This window comes from Bubalus bubalis, chromosome 1 (assembly GCF_019923935.1).
Source record: "Bubalus bubalis isolate 160015118507 breed Murrah chromosome 1, NDDB_SH_1, whole genome shotgun sequence".
NCBI lineage: Eukaryota > Metazoa > Chordata > Mammalia > Artiodactyla > Bovidae > Bubalus > Bubalus bubalis.
Window position 1 is genome coordinate 50,701,297 of NC_059157.1, and position 18,319 is coordinate 50,719,615.

Here is an 18,319-nt window from a genome sequence, read left to right on the forward strand (position 1 = left end):
CCAAAACAATATAAAGGTATTTATAATATTTTACTCATTCCACCATAAACACACAGGCTTCCCAGGTGGTGCTAGTGGAAAAGAACCTGCCTGCCAGTATATGAGATGCCTAACCCAGGGTTCAATTCCTGTGTCAGGAAGATCCCCTGGAGGAAGGCATGACCATCCACTCCAATATTTTTGCCTGGAGGATCCCGCGGACTACAGTCACAGAGTTGCAAAGATTTGGACATGACTGAAGCGTCTTAGCAGTCACACATGCGCAGTAAACACACATATGCACACAAAAGAGTGAATAGCTAAGACGGACTCTTGCTAGTTTGCATACAGTTTTAAGCAGGAGTGTCAGAAATAAGGGGATCTCTCATTTAATATTTCATGAAAGCCATTAACATTGGGGTTCAATTAAAACAAATCGTCATACATCTTGTGTGTTACCATCACCGCTTCCTTATGGCATTACCCATTAGGTAGACCTGCCACTTCCTGGTAACAATCCATGTATGTTCTCATTTAAAAAACCATTTTGAGTAGATCAGTTAGCAACTTTGCTCACCAGATGACAACAATTTTGAGACAGATTGTGAAAGGGGATTCAATTATTTTTAATTAAGCCAGCTTCCATCAGCCCAGTCACTACCTCTAAAGTTTTCTGAGTGATCTGCTTGGTGACTTTGGTAGAAAAGGATGACTAAGAGCTTTGAAGATTCCATACTATTACTTGAATTTCAAGGGACAAACATGATTATACTCTTCAGCTGTAAAACCACAAACACTCCGTGTGTATAACTATGCTGATCTTTTGGATTCAATTAAAAAGATGATGGTAGCTTGTTTTTATGAGCCATGAGGATGACATAGCTGATGATAAGGATATATAAATGCCCCTGTCCAAGAAGTGACATTCAGACTCAGAACCTTCCCATCGTAATTCACATCACCTGCGAAGATGTCCTACAACTGCTGCTCTGGAAACTTCTCCTCCCGCTCCCTCCGGGACCACCTGTGCTACTCAGGCTCCTCCTGTGGCTCCTCCTTCCCCAGCAACCTGGTCTAAAGGACTGACCTCTACTCTCCCAGCACCTGCCAGCTGGACTCCTCTCTCTACAGTCAGGAGACCTGCTGTGAGCCCATCAGAACCCAGACTGTGGTGTCCAGTCCCTGCCAGACTTCCTGCTACCGCCCGAGGACCTCCACGTTCTTCAGTCCCTGCCAGACGACTTGCTCTGGGTCTCTGGGCTTCGGTTCCAGTAACTTTCAATCTGTTGGTCATGTTTTCCCATCTCTGGGCTTTGGATCCAGTGGTTTCCAATCCGTGGGTCACAGCCCCAACATTTTTTCATCCCTAAGTTGTAGATCCAGCTTTTACCGTCCGACCTTCTTCTCTTCTAGGAGTGGCCGGTCTCTTTCTTTCCAACCGATCTGTGGATCTGGCTTCTACTAATGTCATACTTGAATACAATACCTACTACATCTAGAATTGTAATGCAATACTTACTATATTGAGATCTACACTATCTGTTGACCTCTTGTTTTACCTTTAGCTTATAAATTTGACTTCTACTGTTACCTACTCTGGATTAGGAATAATTTGAATACCAGTAACTGAAAATGTATTCATTGAAGAAAGGTGCCATAACTACTCCCTTGTAGCTATATAGACATGCGATACTGAAGCACATTTATTTCCTGGTTATTTCCCCAACTGTATGTATTTCAAATTTTACTAATGGAAAAAATGGTGTAAGTTTAAATAAAGTATGGTATATGACATCTACATATTGGTTTTGTCATTTTGTTTGCTTTGTTTCTTCAATGGAGGAGGGCGTGGCAACCCATTCCAGTATTCTTGCCTGGAGAATCCCATGGACAGACGAGCCTGGCAGGCTACAGTTCATAGGGTCACAAAGAGCTGGACACAATTGAAGCAACTTAGGACGTGTCTTCAAATCTAATTCTAAATATCTGGCTGTATTTTTCTGCATCTTGTACTCATAATTTAAATTTCTTAATTTAAAAAGTAAAATTGTTCAGTGTCCTTTAGGTTTGCAAGAAATTATTTCATCTTTCATGTTTAACCTTCTCTTAATACAGAAGGAGTAAAGACATTCTGTTAATATGGTAAAATCTGAAATTACATTTTTAAGACTACATTTTAAGACTACAGACAAGTAACTGTGACCTTTGGTTTTGCAGGGTGTTAGAAACTTGAATATTTTTATATAATTATAAATAGGTATATTAAATTAACTACATCACATAATTTTGGAAGGAAGATTACTCATAAATAGATTCTAAAATAATATATTCAGTAAGAAGTTGGTGAGTTAGATTTGGTGAGAATTTCAGTTGCCCCAGATTTACTGCTTTCATAAGAAAGCAAATGAAATGTATAATTGATTTATAATTGAAAACATCTAATACACCCCAATACTTATTAGAAGCCCAGCATTTTTTGTACAATCATCAATACAGTTGGTTTACAACCACTTTTTAAGTTGTTCTGTTGATAACATTTACTTAGAGAAAGAAAAAAAAAAAGGAAAATGAAACTCAAAAACAATGCAAATATTCTCATGTTACAAGAGTTAACTAAATGTTTAGGAAGCTGATTACACCTGAATCAGCAGTTATGCTTCAAACTTGTATCCGTTAAGTCAAGGACAATATTACTAAAAGGTACAGATGACCTAGATTCTCACCCATAGGGTAACCATATGTCTTGGTTTATTCTGTTTGTCTCAGCATCCAGTCCCACTTGGTAATTGTCTTAGATTTCTCACTTTTTATATGTAATGGATAATTGAGTTAACATAAGTGATGATTGGTTTAGGAAACTTCCACTTTGCTTTTGCTATGGTTTCATCTAGTGGAGTGCTTATAAGATGCATACAGGGTGAACAGTTTTTACTTTAACCAGTGTTAAATCTGAAGACAAGCCATATCCTATTCTTTGCTCTGCCTGAAAAAAAATAGAACTACTCCTTTTATTGCTGAGGGATCATGGAAAACACACTACACTTAAATACAGTGGTAGGACAGTTCACATGCTCAAATCTTGGTGGAGGTTCATTTGTTGTTCTAATCCAGCCAGTACTGCTATGGCCGTTTCCACATCCTGCAAGATGCCCTAACAGACACCAAGCTACCAGTAGGTGGAGATAGTGGGAAATTTAGGATTACTGATTAGGTGTACATAAAATATGGGCATAAAACTGAGGGTGGTACACAGCATATACTTTCTTCACAGGTGGCACAGTGGTAAAGCATCCATCTGCCAATGTGGGAGGCCGAGAGACTCAGGTTAGACCACTGAGATGGGAAGATCCCCTGAAGAAGGGAATGGCCACCCACTCCAGTATTCTTGCCTGAAAAAAATCCCATGGACAGAGGAGCCTGGCAGGCTACCATCCATGAGTTCACAAAGAGTCAGACATGACTGCATGCAGAAGCACACAGCATATAAAGATTAATCTAAATGCTCTTGCTGCAGTGCCTTGGCCACATATTGTACTGCTTAAATCTACAACTATTTATTTTATTGTTTGGGAGAATTTTTTTATTTTTTAGACTTTGCAAAAGAATATCTTATTAGGAGCAATGAAGCTAAAAGTTCATACTTTAATTTAAAGGTGTGAGTACTTAGTTTCTATTCTTAAAGCAAGTTGATGGTGAAATATGACTTGTACAACAATTTCTTGACATTTACTCTCCACCATGGAGGTCAGAAGTATCACTTACCAGATAAAAAGTCAAAGAGACAATTTTACTGGAGAAGCATCAGTATCTATTTCAAAAGACAGAAGTTTTAAAAAGATTACTTCCAAAGACGATTATTTATCACTAACATTTGTAAAAACTCTGTTCATATATCACTCTGATGCATACGTTTCATTTAGGTCAAATAACTACTCTAAATCGTTTTCGCCACGTTAAGTCCTAAGTTTTCTTGTAGAAGTAAAACATACACATGCACACATGCACGCGTGTGCGTGCGCACGCACACATACACACACACACTCACACACACACCAAACAACAAAAGCACAGATGAAGCAGTAGTTGATGATGTGCTCTTCCATTAACAAAAGAAAAGGTTCACTAAGGATTAATGAAGCCAGTATTGTGTCAATATTGTTAAATACTTCAAATCAAAAATGAATTTAATTCCAATAGTGATTTGATTTCTTCATCCAGTCCAAAGAGTCCATGTAAAGCTAATGAAAGTTCATAATACTCTGGCAGCTCTAATGCAAAATTATTTAAAAAGTTCAAATCAAAGATAAAATGACTGGCTGTCTCAGTAACAATAAAAACAAAAATTTTGCTGAAGGACCACATCATGGTAAAAATAATCAGGTAAGATTCCCATGAAGAAAAAATACTGTTGTAATTGCTGTAAATATATAACCCATAATTGGATTCAAACATGCTGTAATATTCTGCTATTCAAAGCAGAAGCTGTAGTTTTAAAGCATGTTTTATGTATACCCAGAATAAGTTCTTTTGGCATGCTTTTCCTTACCTCATCAATCACCTCTTCCACCTCTGTTGTATTTTTATTTTCCTGGTGCCTTTTTTGTTGTTGATTTTTATGTCATTAGCATGTTACTTTGTATAACAAAGCACACACAGCGGAGGGTACATTCTTTCATGCTTGATTTGAGATCTTTATTCCATGTTCTATGTTAATTTTACATCCAATTACACGACTTTTCCCTTCTCCAAGGACTTCCCCATGGTTCTATCCTGATTGACTCCTTGCTCCTTCAGTCTGACTCACCAAAGTGGAATGCAGCTTACAAATTAGTGAGATGTCATGGTTTGGCAATTTTACTTTTCTCTTTTTTAATTTTCAGAGAAAAGCTTCTAGGAGTGACAGTGTTTATGTTGGGGGAATTCAGAGGGAAGAGAAGAAATCTGTCAAGTTATATAGAAATCACCTTTATCTCTTATTTAAAAAAAAATATTAACAGTTAGCTCATCTTCAATTTTGGGGTTGCTGATATTAAAATTATGCATGTGTGACTGTGAAAGAGAGGTTTGTGTGTGTGAGTTTGTTTTGTTTTTTACTATTCTTGTTCATAATGGTAGTTATTGAGGAAAGGAACGTTTTAATGTGACATTAATAATGATAATTAAAGTGAATAATATAGGGTTTGTCATTGCACTCAGAATTTCTAGCAGTATCTTCCTGAGGGATAATCATGTATTTCTCTCGGTCTATTATTAAGTATTATGGTTAATGCAAATCTTTTTAAGAGAAATTAGCTCATTTTTCCTTAGCGTTCTTTTCCTAAACTCTACGTTTATTTTTTGTTTTTCTCTTTATTGTGAATACTACTCACAAGGCTAATGAAACTAGATCCAAAGGAGATGAAGTCTATTCAGATAAAGCAATCTCCGTAGTAGGAGGTATACTCAAGGCTCTTGGTTAAAAAAGTAGGTAAAAAAAAAAAAAAAAGCTCAGAAAAGAACAAGAATAGGTTGATTCAAGAGATGGTATTCTACTAGATCTTTGATGAACAAATTTGGACAAATTTCTAATTCTTTTTGACTTTTCTTTCTCTCGTGTCTGGAAAGGTCTATAGCACAGAATGTTTGTCTTCCTCATGAGGATGTTTGAGCATTAAATGCAAGTTATGTATCAGGTACCCCTTGTACCCTCCGTTATATATTCATTCTTTCAACTGTGATCCCAGACACAGCTATGGTGCCTGAAACAATTGCATGCAAGTTTCAACCCTCTTTGCATTGACAGTATCTCCCCTCCTGCATAAACAACATTTCTTTCACTCTCTACTTGGATTCTCAGAGATCACAGCCAGAAAAACAAAAGGAACACACTGAATCCTCTCACATGTTTAATGAGGTTCCAGAAAATTAATACACAGCCAGGCAACATTCCAGCAATGGGAGGCACAAGTTGATGGATAAATGATTCTCATTGTTGATCAGATCCAAGGGTGGACAATTCCAAAACCATACCATATGTTCCTAAAAAGACCTTGAAAGACTAAGTCTTCATTGCCCATCATAAAGTCAGCAACAAAAAGACATATTCCTTTGCAAGATCTTTTCTCTTTGATTCTTTCACCTTCCATGGTCTCCCACACTATTTGCCTGATGCATGCTATGCATGCATGCATGCTAAGTTGCTTCAGTTGTGTTCGACTGTACAATCTAATGGACTGTAGCCCACCAGGTTCCTCTGTGGGTTCTCGAGGCAAGAACACCGAGTGGGTTGCCATACCCTCCTCCAGGGGATCTTCCTAACTTAAGTATCAAACCCATAACTCTTATGTCTCCTGCACTGGCAGGCAGGTTCTTTATCACTAGCACCACCTGGGAAGTCCTAGTTGCCTGGTGTCTTGTGACAAATACAGAGTCTGTACTCAAGGTTTTGACTTCAGCTCTGCTTTACAGTTGGGAAAAGGATACAGGGGGGAAAACATACTAGGAGAAAAGGATACAGCCTCAGACTAGAGGATACAGATATTTATTCAACACTGCTCCAAGTATGTTGCTGTTAGTAACTCAGGTTGAGCCTTGAGGAAGCCTCGGAAGGTTATCCCACATCTCCTTAACCCAGTGGGCTTCCCACGTGGCACTAGTGGTAAAGAATCTGCCTGCCAGTGCAGAGGACGTAAGAGACACGTGTTTGATCCCTGGGTCAGGAAGATCCCCTGGAGAAAGAAATGGCAACCCACTTCAGTATTCTTGCCTGGAAAATCCCATGGACAGAGGAGTCTGGCAGGATACAATCCATGGGTTGCAAAGAGTAAGATACGACTGAAAAGAATTAGGACTCACTGCTTAACCCAGTTGCTCCCCAGTTAAAATCATTGTGAATCTCTTTATGAATGTTCATAGGTACGGCTCAGAAAGGATCATGCCCTGGGATCAGGCTCAGGGAAGGATTACTGCGTTTATGCCAACCAATAGAGAACAAAGCATCTACCCTTGGAGCTGTTTAAAGGCTTATTTTTTCTCTTAGCTGAAAATCTACATTCAGATACTAGACTTTCAGTATGTTTTATACATATTATATCATCTTATAAATTATACTATATTTTTGTTGCCTGCATTTCTAGTTATACACCAATTTCTCTGTTTTCCATTATTAGCAGAAATCCATGCTTCCATCCTCAGGCAAATATCACTGATATTGAGGCAAATAAAATATGGACCTCCAGGAAATAATTACTCCCACTAGGAAACATATGCAATGACAATAGAAATTTGCTAAAATCTTTCAAAATGTGTGTTTTCACATCCAGTTTCAGAGGCACATTGATCTTTATTTAAAATTCCCGAATACTGATTAAACTATAGGCAAATAATGAGACAAGCGATACATTTCAATGTCAGATGATGTAAATTTATTAGATTAAAATTTTCATTTTCAAATGCTTTTCCATGAAAATCCAACAGTACAGGTATTAGGACTTCATATTGGGTTATTCATTAAGTTTAGAGTCCCTCAAAAGTTGATGATGCAAGAAACTGATGATTTAAGAATAAAAGATTGGTGGTAAATGTGAGAAGGAAAACAATGGGTATATTGAGAGAGACTTTGATCTCAATATGCAAAAGGATTTAGACCTTCAACAAATTGAACGATAGAAGGCAGATCCACAGGTTGGTCTGTAACAGGATGATTGGCAGCTACGGGAGGAAAAGTAGGTTGGCCGGCAGAATCCAGATCCACAGCTCAGGGAAGGGAAGCCACAGATTCCATAACCCAGGTGTCTGAAGCCACGGGATCCACAGCCCACTGAGTAGCAGCTTCTGGATCCAGAGCTCAGGGAGCTGCAGCTGCTGGACCTGAAGCCCAGAGACACAGGGAAAGTCGTCTGGCAGGGACTGGAGAATGTGGAGGTCCTCAGGCGGTAGCAGGATGTCTGGCAGGGACGGGACACCACAGTCTGGGTCCTGATGGGCTCACAGCAGGTCTCCTGACTGTAGAGAGGGGAGCCCAGCTGGCAGGAGCTGGGAGAGCAGAGGTCAGTCCTGTACACCAGTTTGCTGGGGAAGAAGGAACCTGGGTAGTGCTGGTAGCTCCCAAGGGAGCAAGAAGAGAAGTTTCCAGAGCAGAGGCTGTAGGACATGTTGACAGGAGATGTGAGTTCAGTTGAGTTACAGTGAGAAGATTCTGAGTTTGAATGTCTCTCCTGCACTGTGGCATTTATACACTTCCAGCAAGGGGTGTGGCACACCTAGGGGTCATGGTTCCTACATGAGATTTCCTCTTTTGCATATGTGTAATTCAGTAGTCTTCTCGGTAATTGCAGTTGCAGGTGAATGGTTTCTCGCATTTGTTTTTATGGATGCTGTAATTCTGTTGTTATAGCCCAAGCCAATGAACTACTGCTATGTCAGAAATGCTATGACTGTTTCTTACTAATGCGCATCCCATCATGGCCAGGGAAGCGTCATGACCAGGAAAGCTTTTTTCTGATTTAGGCTAACCCGCCTCCTATGTATCTATATCTGTTTTTTTCTGGTGACTGTTTTCCTCCTAAGAGTGTGGAATAAGATGGATTTTCCTCTGGTACGATGGATCAGAGGCACAGTTTCAAAGCTTTTCTGAAATGATCCACTTTGTCACCATTTACTCCCATTCTCCAAAATCACTCAGCTGTAATCTGTTATGGCAGCAATAGAAAATACACCAAGGATCACAATTCTACAGTATGTCTCTAATCCAATGGAGACCAAAAATAGATCAAATAAGAGACTGAGAGAGAAATGGCAAGGAACATAAAGACAGCTTCTGTGTATGTAAAGATAAGATGACCAAATAAGAGGCTCAGCTGAAATAGTATCCAGGAGAGATCAATCTGGCCCACGTCTGTTTAGTTAAGATGGAAACACTGGTATGGTGAGAGAAGGAAACAATTGAAATTAAAACACAGAGAAGGCTTAGGAAATTATTTTTTCTGTTGCACTCAAATTATTACTTATTCCCTAATGTCTTTATAATTAAAAATATCAAAATTAGTATATTTTATGAATCTTGATATGTTGTTCCTTTTATCATCTGCTGAAGCTGCAGCTCCAATCCTTTGCAACCTGATGCGAAGGCTGACTCATTGGAAAAGACCCTGATGCTGGGAAAGATTGAAGGCGGGAGGAGAAGGGGAAGACAGAGGATGAGATGGTTGGATGGCATCATTGACTCAATGGACATGAGTTTGAGCAAACTCCTGGAGATGGTGAAGGACAGAAGAGCCTGGCGTGCTCCAGTCCATGGGGTCTCAAAGAGTCGGACACAACTTAGCAACTGAACAGCAATGAAGGATTTCTATTGTCTTAGAATATCTCTAGTTTTTCTCTGCACAGGCTTTGACTTCCTGGCATTTGCAGAGCTGCAGTTTCCTGCCTATATGTGAAGATTTTTTTCCACTTCTCTTTTCTTCTGCAGGTTGTATAAATCTCTCTTTTTTTCTCCTCTTTCTGTTCTCACCCTACCATTTTTCCTTCCTCCTTTTAATGGGTTTAACTTAGATTTTCTCTTGCTTCTGTTTTTCAAATATATATATATATATATATATATATATTGCCTCACTTTAACTATAGAGTCAAAGGTTAAAAACAAAGTTTACTAAATTTTATCATATTCTGAGTGTATAAATAGTTACAGCTACTTTCAAAGTTCATTCACAAAATATTCAGTGTTAAAATAAAACTAGTTAAACTATATTCCAGACTCAAGGAAATGTAATGTTATTGTTGATAGCAATATTTTCTTATTTTATTTTTAATAAAGCTATTATAAACTTATCAAAAATAATAACATTAAAATACTTAATATAACAAAATAAAACTGGAACAAAATATAACAGCAGAAAATACAATCTGAAATCCATAATCCATATAATAGTCTTGGGAAAATCAGACATTAACCTACTTTTGTTATGAATTTAGTAGTAGGAAACAGGGAAATATTGCTATCAGGGAAGAGCTGTGTTTCAGAATTGAAGATAATTTGAAGATTTGGGACAGAAAATGAAAACTAGACAACAGAATCTAACTTAAAGTTTAGAAATTTATAAAATAATAACTTACTTGGAAAAACTAGTGATATCTTTTATCAATAGATTAAACATTGACTAATAGATGATGCTTTTGAACTGTGGTGTTGGAGAAGACTGTTGAGAGTCCCTTGGACTGCATGGAGATCAAGCCTGTCCATCCTAAAGGAAATCAATCCTGAATATTCTTAGGAAGGACAGATGCTGAAGCTGAAGCTCCAGTACTTGGGCCACCTAATGCAAATAACTGATTCATTGGAAAAGACCCTGATGGATTCATTGGGAAAGACTGAAGGCAGGAGGAAAAGGATACAACAGAGGATGATAATGGCTGGATGGTATCACCGACTTGATGGACATGAGTTTGAGCAACCTCTAGGAGTTGGTGATAGACAGGGAGGCCTGGCATGCTGCAGTCCATGGGGTCGCAAAGAGTCAGACACGACTGAGTGACTGAAATGAATAGACAGTGAATTAGAAGATGGAATAGAAGGAAATCCCAAACTAAAGCATAAAAAAGACAAAAAGACTGAATATAGAGAAAAGACTGTGAGAGGCATATATATATAATGTATAGTGTATTTTGCTTATAACTGGATCTCAGGAAAAAAGGAGATAAAAATGGGATGGAAACAGTATTTGAAGAGATAATAGTTTTGTTGTTGTTGTTCTTCAATCACTAAGTCGTGTCTGACTCTTTGTGATCCCATGGACTGCAGCATGTCAAGCTCCTCTGTCCTTCACTATCTCCTGGAGTTTGCTCAGATTCGTGTCCATTAAGTCAATGATACTATCTAACATATCTAAACAATAGTTTGCTGCTGCTACTGCTAAGTCACTTCAGTCATGTCTGACTCTGTGTGACCCCATAGACGGCAGCCACCAGGCTCCCCCATCCCTGGGATTCTCCAGGCAAGAACACTGGAGTGGGTTGCCATTTCCTTCTCCAATGCAGGAAAGTGAAAAGTGAAAGTGAAGTCACTCAGTCGTGTCTGACTCTTCACGACCCCATGGACTGCAGCCTACCAGGCTCCTCCATCCATGGGATTTTCCAGGCAAGAGTACTGGAGTGGGGTGCCATTACCTTCTCTGAAACAATAGTTTAGGATATATCAAAGTTGATGCATCATCTGTTGTGTGAAATGGTACTCAAGAAATGAGTAGAACTGGCCTAAGGTTGAGGTGACTAAAAGATGGGCTTTAGCAGAAATGACCCCAAGATGGAATTAAAGGTACAAAGACTTATGGGAAGATGGCTGTGAGACAAGAGTGTTGGGGAAGAAGGGAAGAAGGCTAGGAGACTTGTCAGACTTCCATGAGAGTCTCATCAGAGTGAAGAAGATAGACAGACATGTCCCAGGCAGCCGCAGATTGTGGACAGTTTCTCAAGACCATTGGAGATCCTCAATTGTTGACCAGCAAAGGATCTCATGTGTCCTAAGAAGGAGGCCTTCTAATATCTCTCCTGTGCTCAGTCATTGCCTGGGAGCAGCCCCATGGAAAGAGAGGCTTTCCTACCAATGCAGTGTTTGATTTTGGACCATAGCATGGAGTTGGGGCAGGGGCGTCCCTGGTCAATCAAGCCTCCTGTAGATGGAGATCTGAGAAGGAAATTCTTAGGGCTTCTACATGTACAGATGACAATCTGTTAAGACTACAGGTCTCATATCAGGTCCACTGAATCTGAAACTCAATTGCTTCTTTCCCTCATCTCAATATTTCTTAGCTCTTTGATGCTTTTAATAAGGGTCCAAACTGGCCTTCCTTGTGACTCTGTCTTAGTTCTGTCCCTCACTGTCACCATGTCTCCAAATAGTTGTGCAGGTTTCTTTCTGGTTCTAGCCATCAATGGTGTTCAAAAAAATGTCCTGGCTGACAATTTTTCCTCTCCATTGTATCTGAGACACATGTGTAACAGAATGTAATTGAATAACAATAATGGAGGATAAGAAGATATCAGTTCAGTTCAGTTCAGTTCAGTCACTCAGTCACGTCCAAATCTTTGTGACCCCATGGACCACAGCATGGCAGGCATCCCTGTCCATCACCAACACCTGGAGTTTACCCAGACTCATGTCCATTGAGTCGGTGATGCCATCAACCATCTCATCCTCTGAGAAGACATGGGAACAAGTAAAACCAGTATTTAGTAGGTTCTTTGTTCAAGCCAAAGTTACCCCTCTGATCCACTGATAAGAAAAATAATTTTATCTTATGTAACTGCCATTTGAGAAAAGCATTTTCTCTTCATTGGCAGAAGCAAAACACCCAAAGATTATGGCAAGAGGAAACGGAAAGGCTTTCTTGACTATGATGGAATAAGCATTAGTGTAAAACAGTCATAGCATTTCTAACATAGGTGTAGTTCATTGGCCTTGGCTATAACACCAAAATTATAGCATCCATAAATACAATATGGGGAGAAGCACTCCAACTAGAATTATAGAGAAGATTGCTAAGTTACAAGCATGTAAACAAGGGAACACAAATATGGGGAAAATGACCCTGTAGGTTACCACACCTATTGCTGAGAGTATATATAAGCATATCTGTCTAGAAGGTTACATTCAAACTCAGAATCTTCTCACTGTAGCTCAGCTGAACTCACATCTCCTGTCAACATGTCCTACAACTGTTGTTCCAGAAACTTCTCCTCCTGCTCCCTTGGGCGCCACCTGAGCTATTCAGGCTCCTCCTGTGGCTCCTCCTTCCCCAGCAACCTGGTTTACAGGACTGACCTCTGCCCTCGCAGTTCCTGCCAGCTGGGTTCCTCTCTCTACAGTCAAAAGACCTGCTGTGAGCCCATCAGAACTCAGACGTTCCGTGTGGTGTCTCGTCCCTGCCAGACATCCTGCTACCGTCGGAGGACCTCCACCTTCTCCATTCCCTGCCAGACAACTCACTGTGGGTCTCTGGGCTGTAAGTCCAGCAGCTGCAGCTCCTTGAGCTCTGGATCCAGAAGGTGCTACTCAGTGGGCTGTGGATCCTGTGTCTTCAGACCCCTGGGCTATGGAGTCTGTGGCTTCCCTTCCCTGGGCTGTGGATCCAGATTCTGGCACCCAATTAATTTTCCCTGCAGAAGTTTCCATTAATCTTGCTACTGACCAACCTGTATATCTAGCTTCTACTGATTAACTTGTAGAAGAGCCAAATTCATTTGAGAAATTTAGATTTTGTACCCTAATTATCTGTTATCTTAATCTGCTCCATTGAAAAGTATTCTAATATTTCCTGATCACTGGCAATTCTTTACCTCTCTAACCCTCAGACTTGGGGTGATAAATTAACTCTGTCAACCTACAAAGTTAATGAGAAATTCAAATTGAATGGTAGATAGAATTTATGGTTTTGCACTTCTCCCAAAGATAGATGGAAGGTCAAATAATTTGATTTTAATAAACTCTTTATTCTGCCATCCAAATATGCTGTGAATGTTGTTATTTATTAGCAATGTGTCAACTAAGATTTGTATTGTCATTGTTTCTGTTAATGGGCTTTGGAGAGCTCAGATTTATGGGGCTATGCACTAATTTTGGTTGTGCTCAGTCATATCCCAGAGAAGACAATGGCACCCCACTCCGGTACTCTTGCCTGGAAAATCTCATGGGCAGAGGAGCCTGGTAGGCTGCAGTCCATGGTGTCGCTAAGAGTCGGACACGACTGAGCAACTTCACTTTCACTTTTCACTTTCATGCATTGGAGAAGGAAATGGCAACCCACTCCAGCGCTCTTGCCTGGAGAATCCCAGGGACGGGGGAGCCTGGTGGGCTGCCGTCTATAGGGTCGCACAGAGTCCAAGCAGTCGCTTCAGTCGTGTCCAACTCTTTTCGACCCCATGGACTGTAGCCCACCAGTCTCCGTTGTCCATGGAATTTTACAGACAAGAATACTGGTTTTTGTTACTGTTCAGTCACTCAATCACGTCCAGCAGAGTAGCTTGCCATCTCCTACTCCAGACGTTTTTCTTTCTTTAACCAAGAATTTTCCCTGGATGCCCACAGCTTCTACATACAGCCTTACTCTAAAAGAAAATCTCAAGAGATATGAATATCTTTATCCACACGGTAAACACAGACCATACATCTTGAAAGAATGCAGGAATAAAATTTAGGCTTCTGTGATGAGACCTGGGCATGAAGGGTATCAGAATGGAAGACTAGTGTGTGGCTGTACATTTTTAGAGAAAAGGACACCTCTGAGCTTTAGATAATCACCTTGCAGGAATTTTTCTCTCTCTCTCTTTTTTTTTTTTTTTAATTGACTAAATCCCTGTACCCCAATTACTGTTTTCAATCTGCTCAAATTATCACCATTTGTATAAAAAGACAGGCAACAAACTTAGATGAGAAGGAACTAGGCTCAGCAGGTGTGAGGTTGCACCTGGGTTTCTTAAGCAACAGAGAAACAGAATCTAACTGTTCTCAAGAAAGCTCTAATATCATAAAAAATGAATGTTTCAATTGTATATGGAAATAAAATTGAATATTCTTTTTTTAAGTGTTATTCTTCTATCTTACATACAAGTGTTATAGAAAGTAAAGTAGTAACAGAGACAGTACAATGATAACTGAAAATTTAATCTTTATGCAGAACAAGTAGCATTCTATATAGGAAAAATAAATATTTTCCTATTCTTTGTAAGATTTTCAAACATCCCTGAAATTAGGAAATTAGATGCAAATTAGGAAATTAAATTTAGTTGAATGAGATATCTCACTCAACTAAAATCATTGTACTAGCAGGGCCTCATTTCTTCCCAGAGGATCTAGGGGAAAGCCTATTTACTTGTCTTCTTTTTGTTTGTTTTCTAGTTCAGTTCAGTTCAGTTCAGTTGCTCAGTCGTGTCCGAATCCTTGCGACCCCATGAGTCGCAGCACGCCAGGCCTCCCTGTCCATCACCAACTCCCGGACTTCACTCAGACTCACGTCCATCCAGTCAGTGATGCCATTCAGCCATCTCATCCTCTGTCATCCCCTTCTTCTCCTGACCCCAATCCCTCCCAGCATCAGAGTCTTTTCCAATGAGTCAACTCTTCACATGAGGTGGCCAAAGTACTGGAGTTTCAGCTTTAGTATCATTCCTTCCAAAGAACACCCAGGGCTGATCTCCTTCAGAATGGACTGGTTGCATCTCTTTGCAGTCCAAGGGACTTTCAAGAGTCTTCTCCAACACCACAGCTCAAAAGCATCAATTCTTCGGCGCTCAGCTTTCTTCACAGTCCAACTCTCACATCCATACATGACCAATGGAAAAACCATAGCCTTGACTAGATGGACCTTTGTTGGCAAAGTAATGTCTCTGCTTTTGAATATGCTATCTAGGTTGGTCATAACTTTTCTTCCAAGGGATAATCATCTTTTAATTTCATGGCTACAGTCACCATCTGCAGTGATTTTGGAGCCCCCCAAAATAAAGTCTGACAGTTTCCACTGTTTCCCCATCTATTTCCCATGAAGTGATGGGACCAGATGCCATGATCTTTGTCTTCTGAATGTTGAGCTTTTAGTTCCTCTTCACTTTCTGCCATAAGGGTGGTGTCATCTGCATATCTGAGGTTATTGATATTTCTCCTGGCAATCTTGATTCCAGCTTGTGCTTCTTCCAGCCCAGCGTTTCTCATGATGTACTCTGCATATAAGTTAAATAAGCAGGGTGACAATATACAGCCTTGATGTACTCCTTTCCTATTTGGAACCAAAGGCCACCCAAAATCTTTAGCCTATGCCCTACTTCCTCCAAAGTCAGCAATGGTGGGTAAAATCCTCCTTGTATTGATATGACTTTGGTCTACTCTTTGCCTTTCTCTTCCATTTTCAAGAATGTTTATAAACACATTGGGCTCACCTGATGATCTCTCTGTTTAGTATCAACTGATTAGCAACTTTAATTCCATTACTACTTTCATTACTCTTGCTATATAACATACCATATTCACAAGATATATGAATACATTTAAGGGGCCATTATTCTCCTTACCAAAATTAGTAAGTAAATTTATAAAAATAACTCAAAGATTGATTGAGTGTAAATAGTGATACGATGAGATCACAAACAATCACTAAAATTTAGTGGTGAAGACAATGAATTTATAATATTACAATTACATCTGAAGTTAAATATAGTATCCCATTTCAGGTTGATAGTCAAAATAAGAAAACTGTATTATATTACAACAGGAAACACATAATTCCTGAGCTAATATTTTGCCATTACCATTCGGGAAACTACCTTTCCTCTGTTCCAAATCTCTGGCATTATAAATTTCCTGGAATACAGATTTTATTCAATCTATATTTCATCAATTAATTTTAGGATAGTGAATAGCATAGTGTTCATTCAGATTTCACTAACTTAATCCTACTCTATACAACTAAGAGCATATCAGCTGGCACTTACCTGGATTCTAGCTTCCTGATTCCTCCTGCTGCGTGCTTCCAAGATGCCTAACACCATGGAAATGTGAACCCAGAGTTGTGTGTCCCGAGCTGCTGCCCACACAACTAAAGTTCCAGAAACTGCTGATTATCTGTCTACCGACTTGTTTCCAGTCCTGATTTCTGAGAATAAATATATCCATTTTCCCAGGAAATTTTCTCATGAGTCATTTTTAGGCATCCGATTTCAACAATTTCCATTTATTAATAGTTTTTACCTCGTTAGTGATTACAATGAACAACTGTATCCTCCCCAAACCCCTTGTGCCTCTTTTTTAAATTAGTCACACCTCAGAACACATAGCCAAACATTTGGCCAGTATTACTATTTTTCACAATATTTTCATTAAAGCTTTACTGTGAGCCAAAATCTGTGCTATGGAAATATACCGTTGAATATATTTCTTTAATAAAATTATTTTGTGTATTACTCCATAATGAAAAAATGAAAAACAGAGTGAGAAATATATGCTATTTGTTCTAAGTAGAATGAAAGTCTAACAGAGAAAGTGAATGTTATATAAATAATGAGCTGTGAATAAGTCCTTGATGCTACAGTGACATACGTTGAGCAACATATATCTTATAAGTAAAGAAAGAATTCCCAGAGAAAGAGCATTTGAAATGGGTCTAAAGAATAAGTAGGGAGAAAAAAGATTAAAAAAAAAAAAAGTAGGGACTAGATACGTGGGACATGGAGATCAAGTGTTTTAGCACCAAAGCCTTGATATGTGCACTATAAGATGGAAAGCCATTTTGTTTGGTCATTGAGGGAAAAAGGAAGAATGACTTGAAATTAGGCCAGAAAGATTTAGGAGCTATTTTCTCTAGGTCTTAGGTGTCTAATTCTGCATCACTTACTTCTAAAAGCAACAAGGACTGATTAATTGTTTTTAGCAGAAGTATAATATTGTTGCACAACACATTTTCACCCCTTTTTTAAAAATCACTTTAATACATCCAGTGATTTTAATGCCATTAGTTGAAAATTCATTTTCCACATTTGAATTATTTGACATTTTGTAAAAAGAAATTGATAATACACATGTGAGTCTATTTCAGATCTCTATTCTGTTCCACTGAATGAAAGTGAAAGTGAAGTCGCTCAGTCGTGTCCGACTCTTTGGATCAGTGGACTGTAGCCCACCAAGCTCCTCCATCCATGGGATTCTCCAGGCAAGAATACTGGAGTGGGTTGCCATTTCCTTCTCCAGGGGATCTTCCCGACCCAGGGATTAAACCCAGGTCTCCCACATTGCAGGCAGACTCTTTAACCTCTGCACCACCAGGGAAGCCCTTAAATACAAGAATACAGTCTCTCAGAAAACCTCCTATAGAGACACAGAACTTCGGATCCTGCCGGGGACCAGCCCCGGCTGATCCAGGGTATTCGAAGGAGAGACGGCGTAGGCGAGGGTCAGGGAACAACTGCTTAATTACACTTTAATTAAGGATACAAAGAGTAATAGAATAAGGATAGCTCAGTGAGGAAATTCAGTGGAGAAAAGCGGCTGAAATAAGGATAGCTCAGTAGGAAAATTCAGTGGAGAAAAGAAGCTGAGTGGCTTGGTTTACGCGGAAAATCAATATAACCCGTGACACCAGGTTAGCTCTGACCACGGAGGCCGCAGGCGCCCTCTCGAATAGCGGAAGGTGCCCCACCTTAGACACCTTCTCGAGTGGGTCTTAGAAGCCCAGGCAAATAAATGGTCGCAGAGGACATCCGCGCTCCAGATGGACGCTCAGCTGGAAGTTAAAGGGAAGAATGACATGGGGAGACCAAGCGTTGGTGAGCAAGGCCCGCACTTTATTTTCCAAAGTAGTTTTTATACCTAAAGTTGTGCATA

General features: G+C 39.6%; 2 protein-coding genes and 1 pseudogene across 2 annotated transcripts; 2 read left to right on the top strand and 1 right to left on the bottom strand.

The window, feature by feature from the left end:
- The first annotated feature begins 664 nt into the window (after positions 1-664).
- On the top strand, positions 665-1,766 carry LOC102393668 (annotated as a pseudogene).
- Positions 1,767-7,359: 5,593 nt separating this feature from the next.
- On the bottom strand, positions 7,360-8,162 carry LOC102393996 (keratin-associated protein 13-1-like). Its single transcript, XM_006071052.3, has one exon. It carries the CDS (start codon positions 8,109-8,111, stop codon positions 7,608-7,610), a length of 504 nt encoding a protein of 167 aa, XP_006071114.1. The 5' UTR covers positions 8,112-8,162; the 3' UTR covers positions 7,360-7,607.
- A 4,429-nt stretch (positions 8,163-12,591) lies between these two features.
- LOC112586528 (keratin-associated protein 13-1-like) lies at positions 12,592-13,458 on the top strand. The gene has a single exon (XM_025291409.2). It carries the CDS (start codon positions 12,659-12,661, stop codon positions 13,127-13,129), a length of 471 nt encoding a protein of 156 aa, XP_025147194.1. The 5' UTR covers positions 12,592-12,658; the 3' UTR covers positions 13,130-13,458.
- The last annotated feature ends 4,861 nt before the right edge of the window (positions 13,459-18,319 follow it).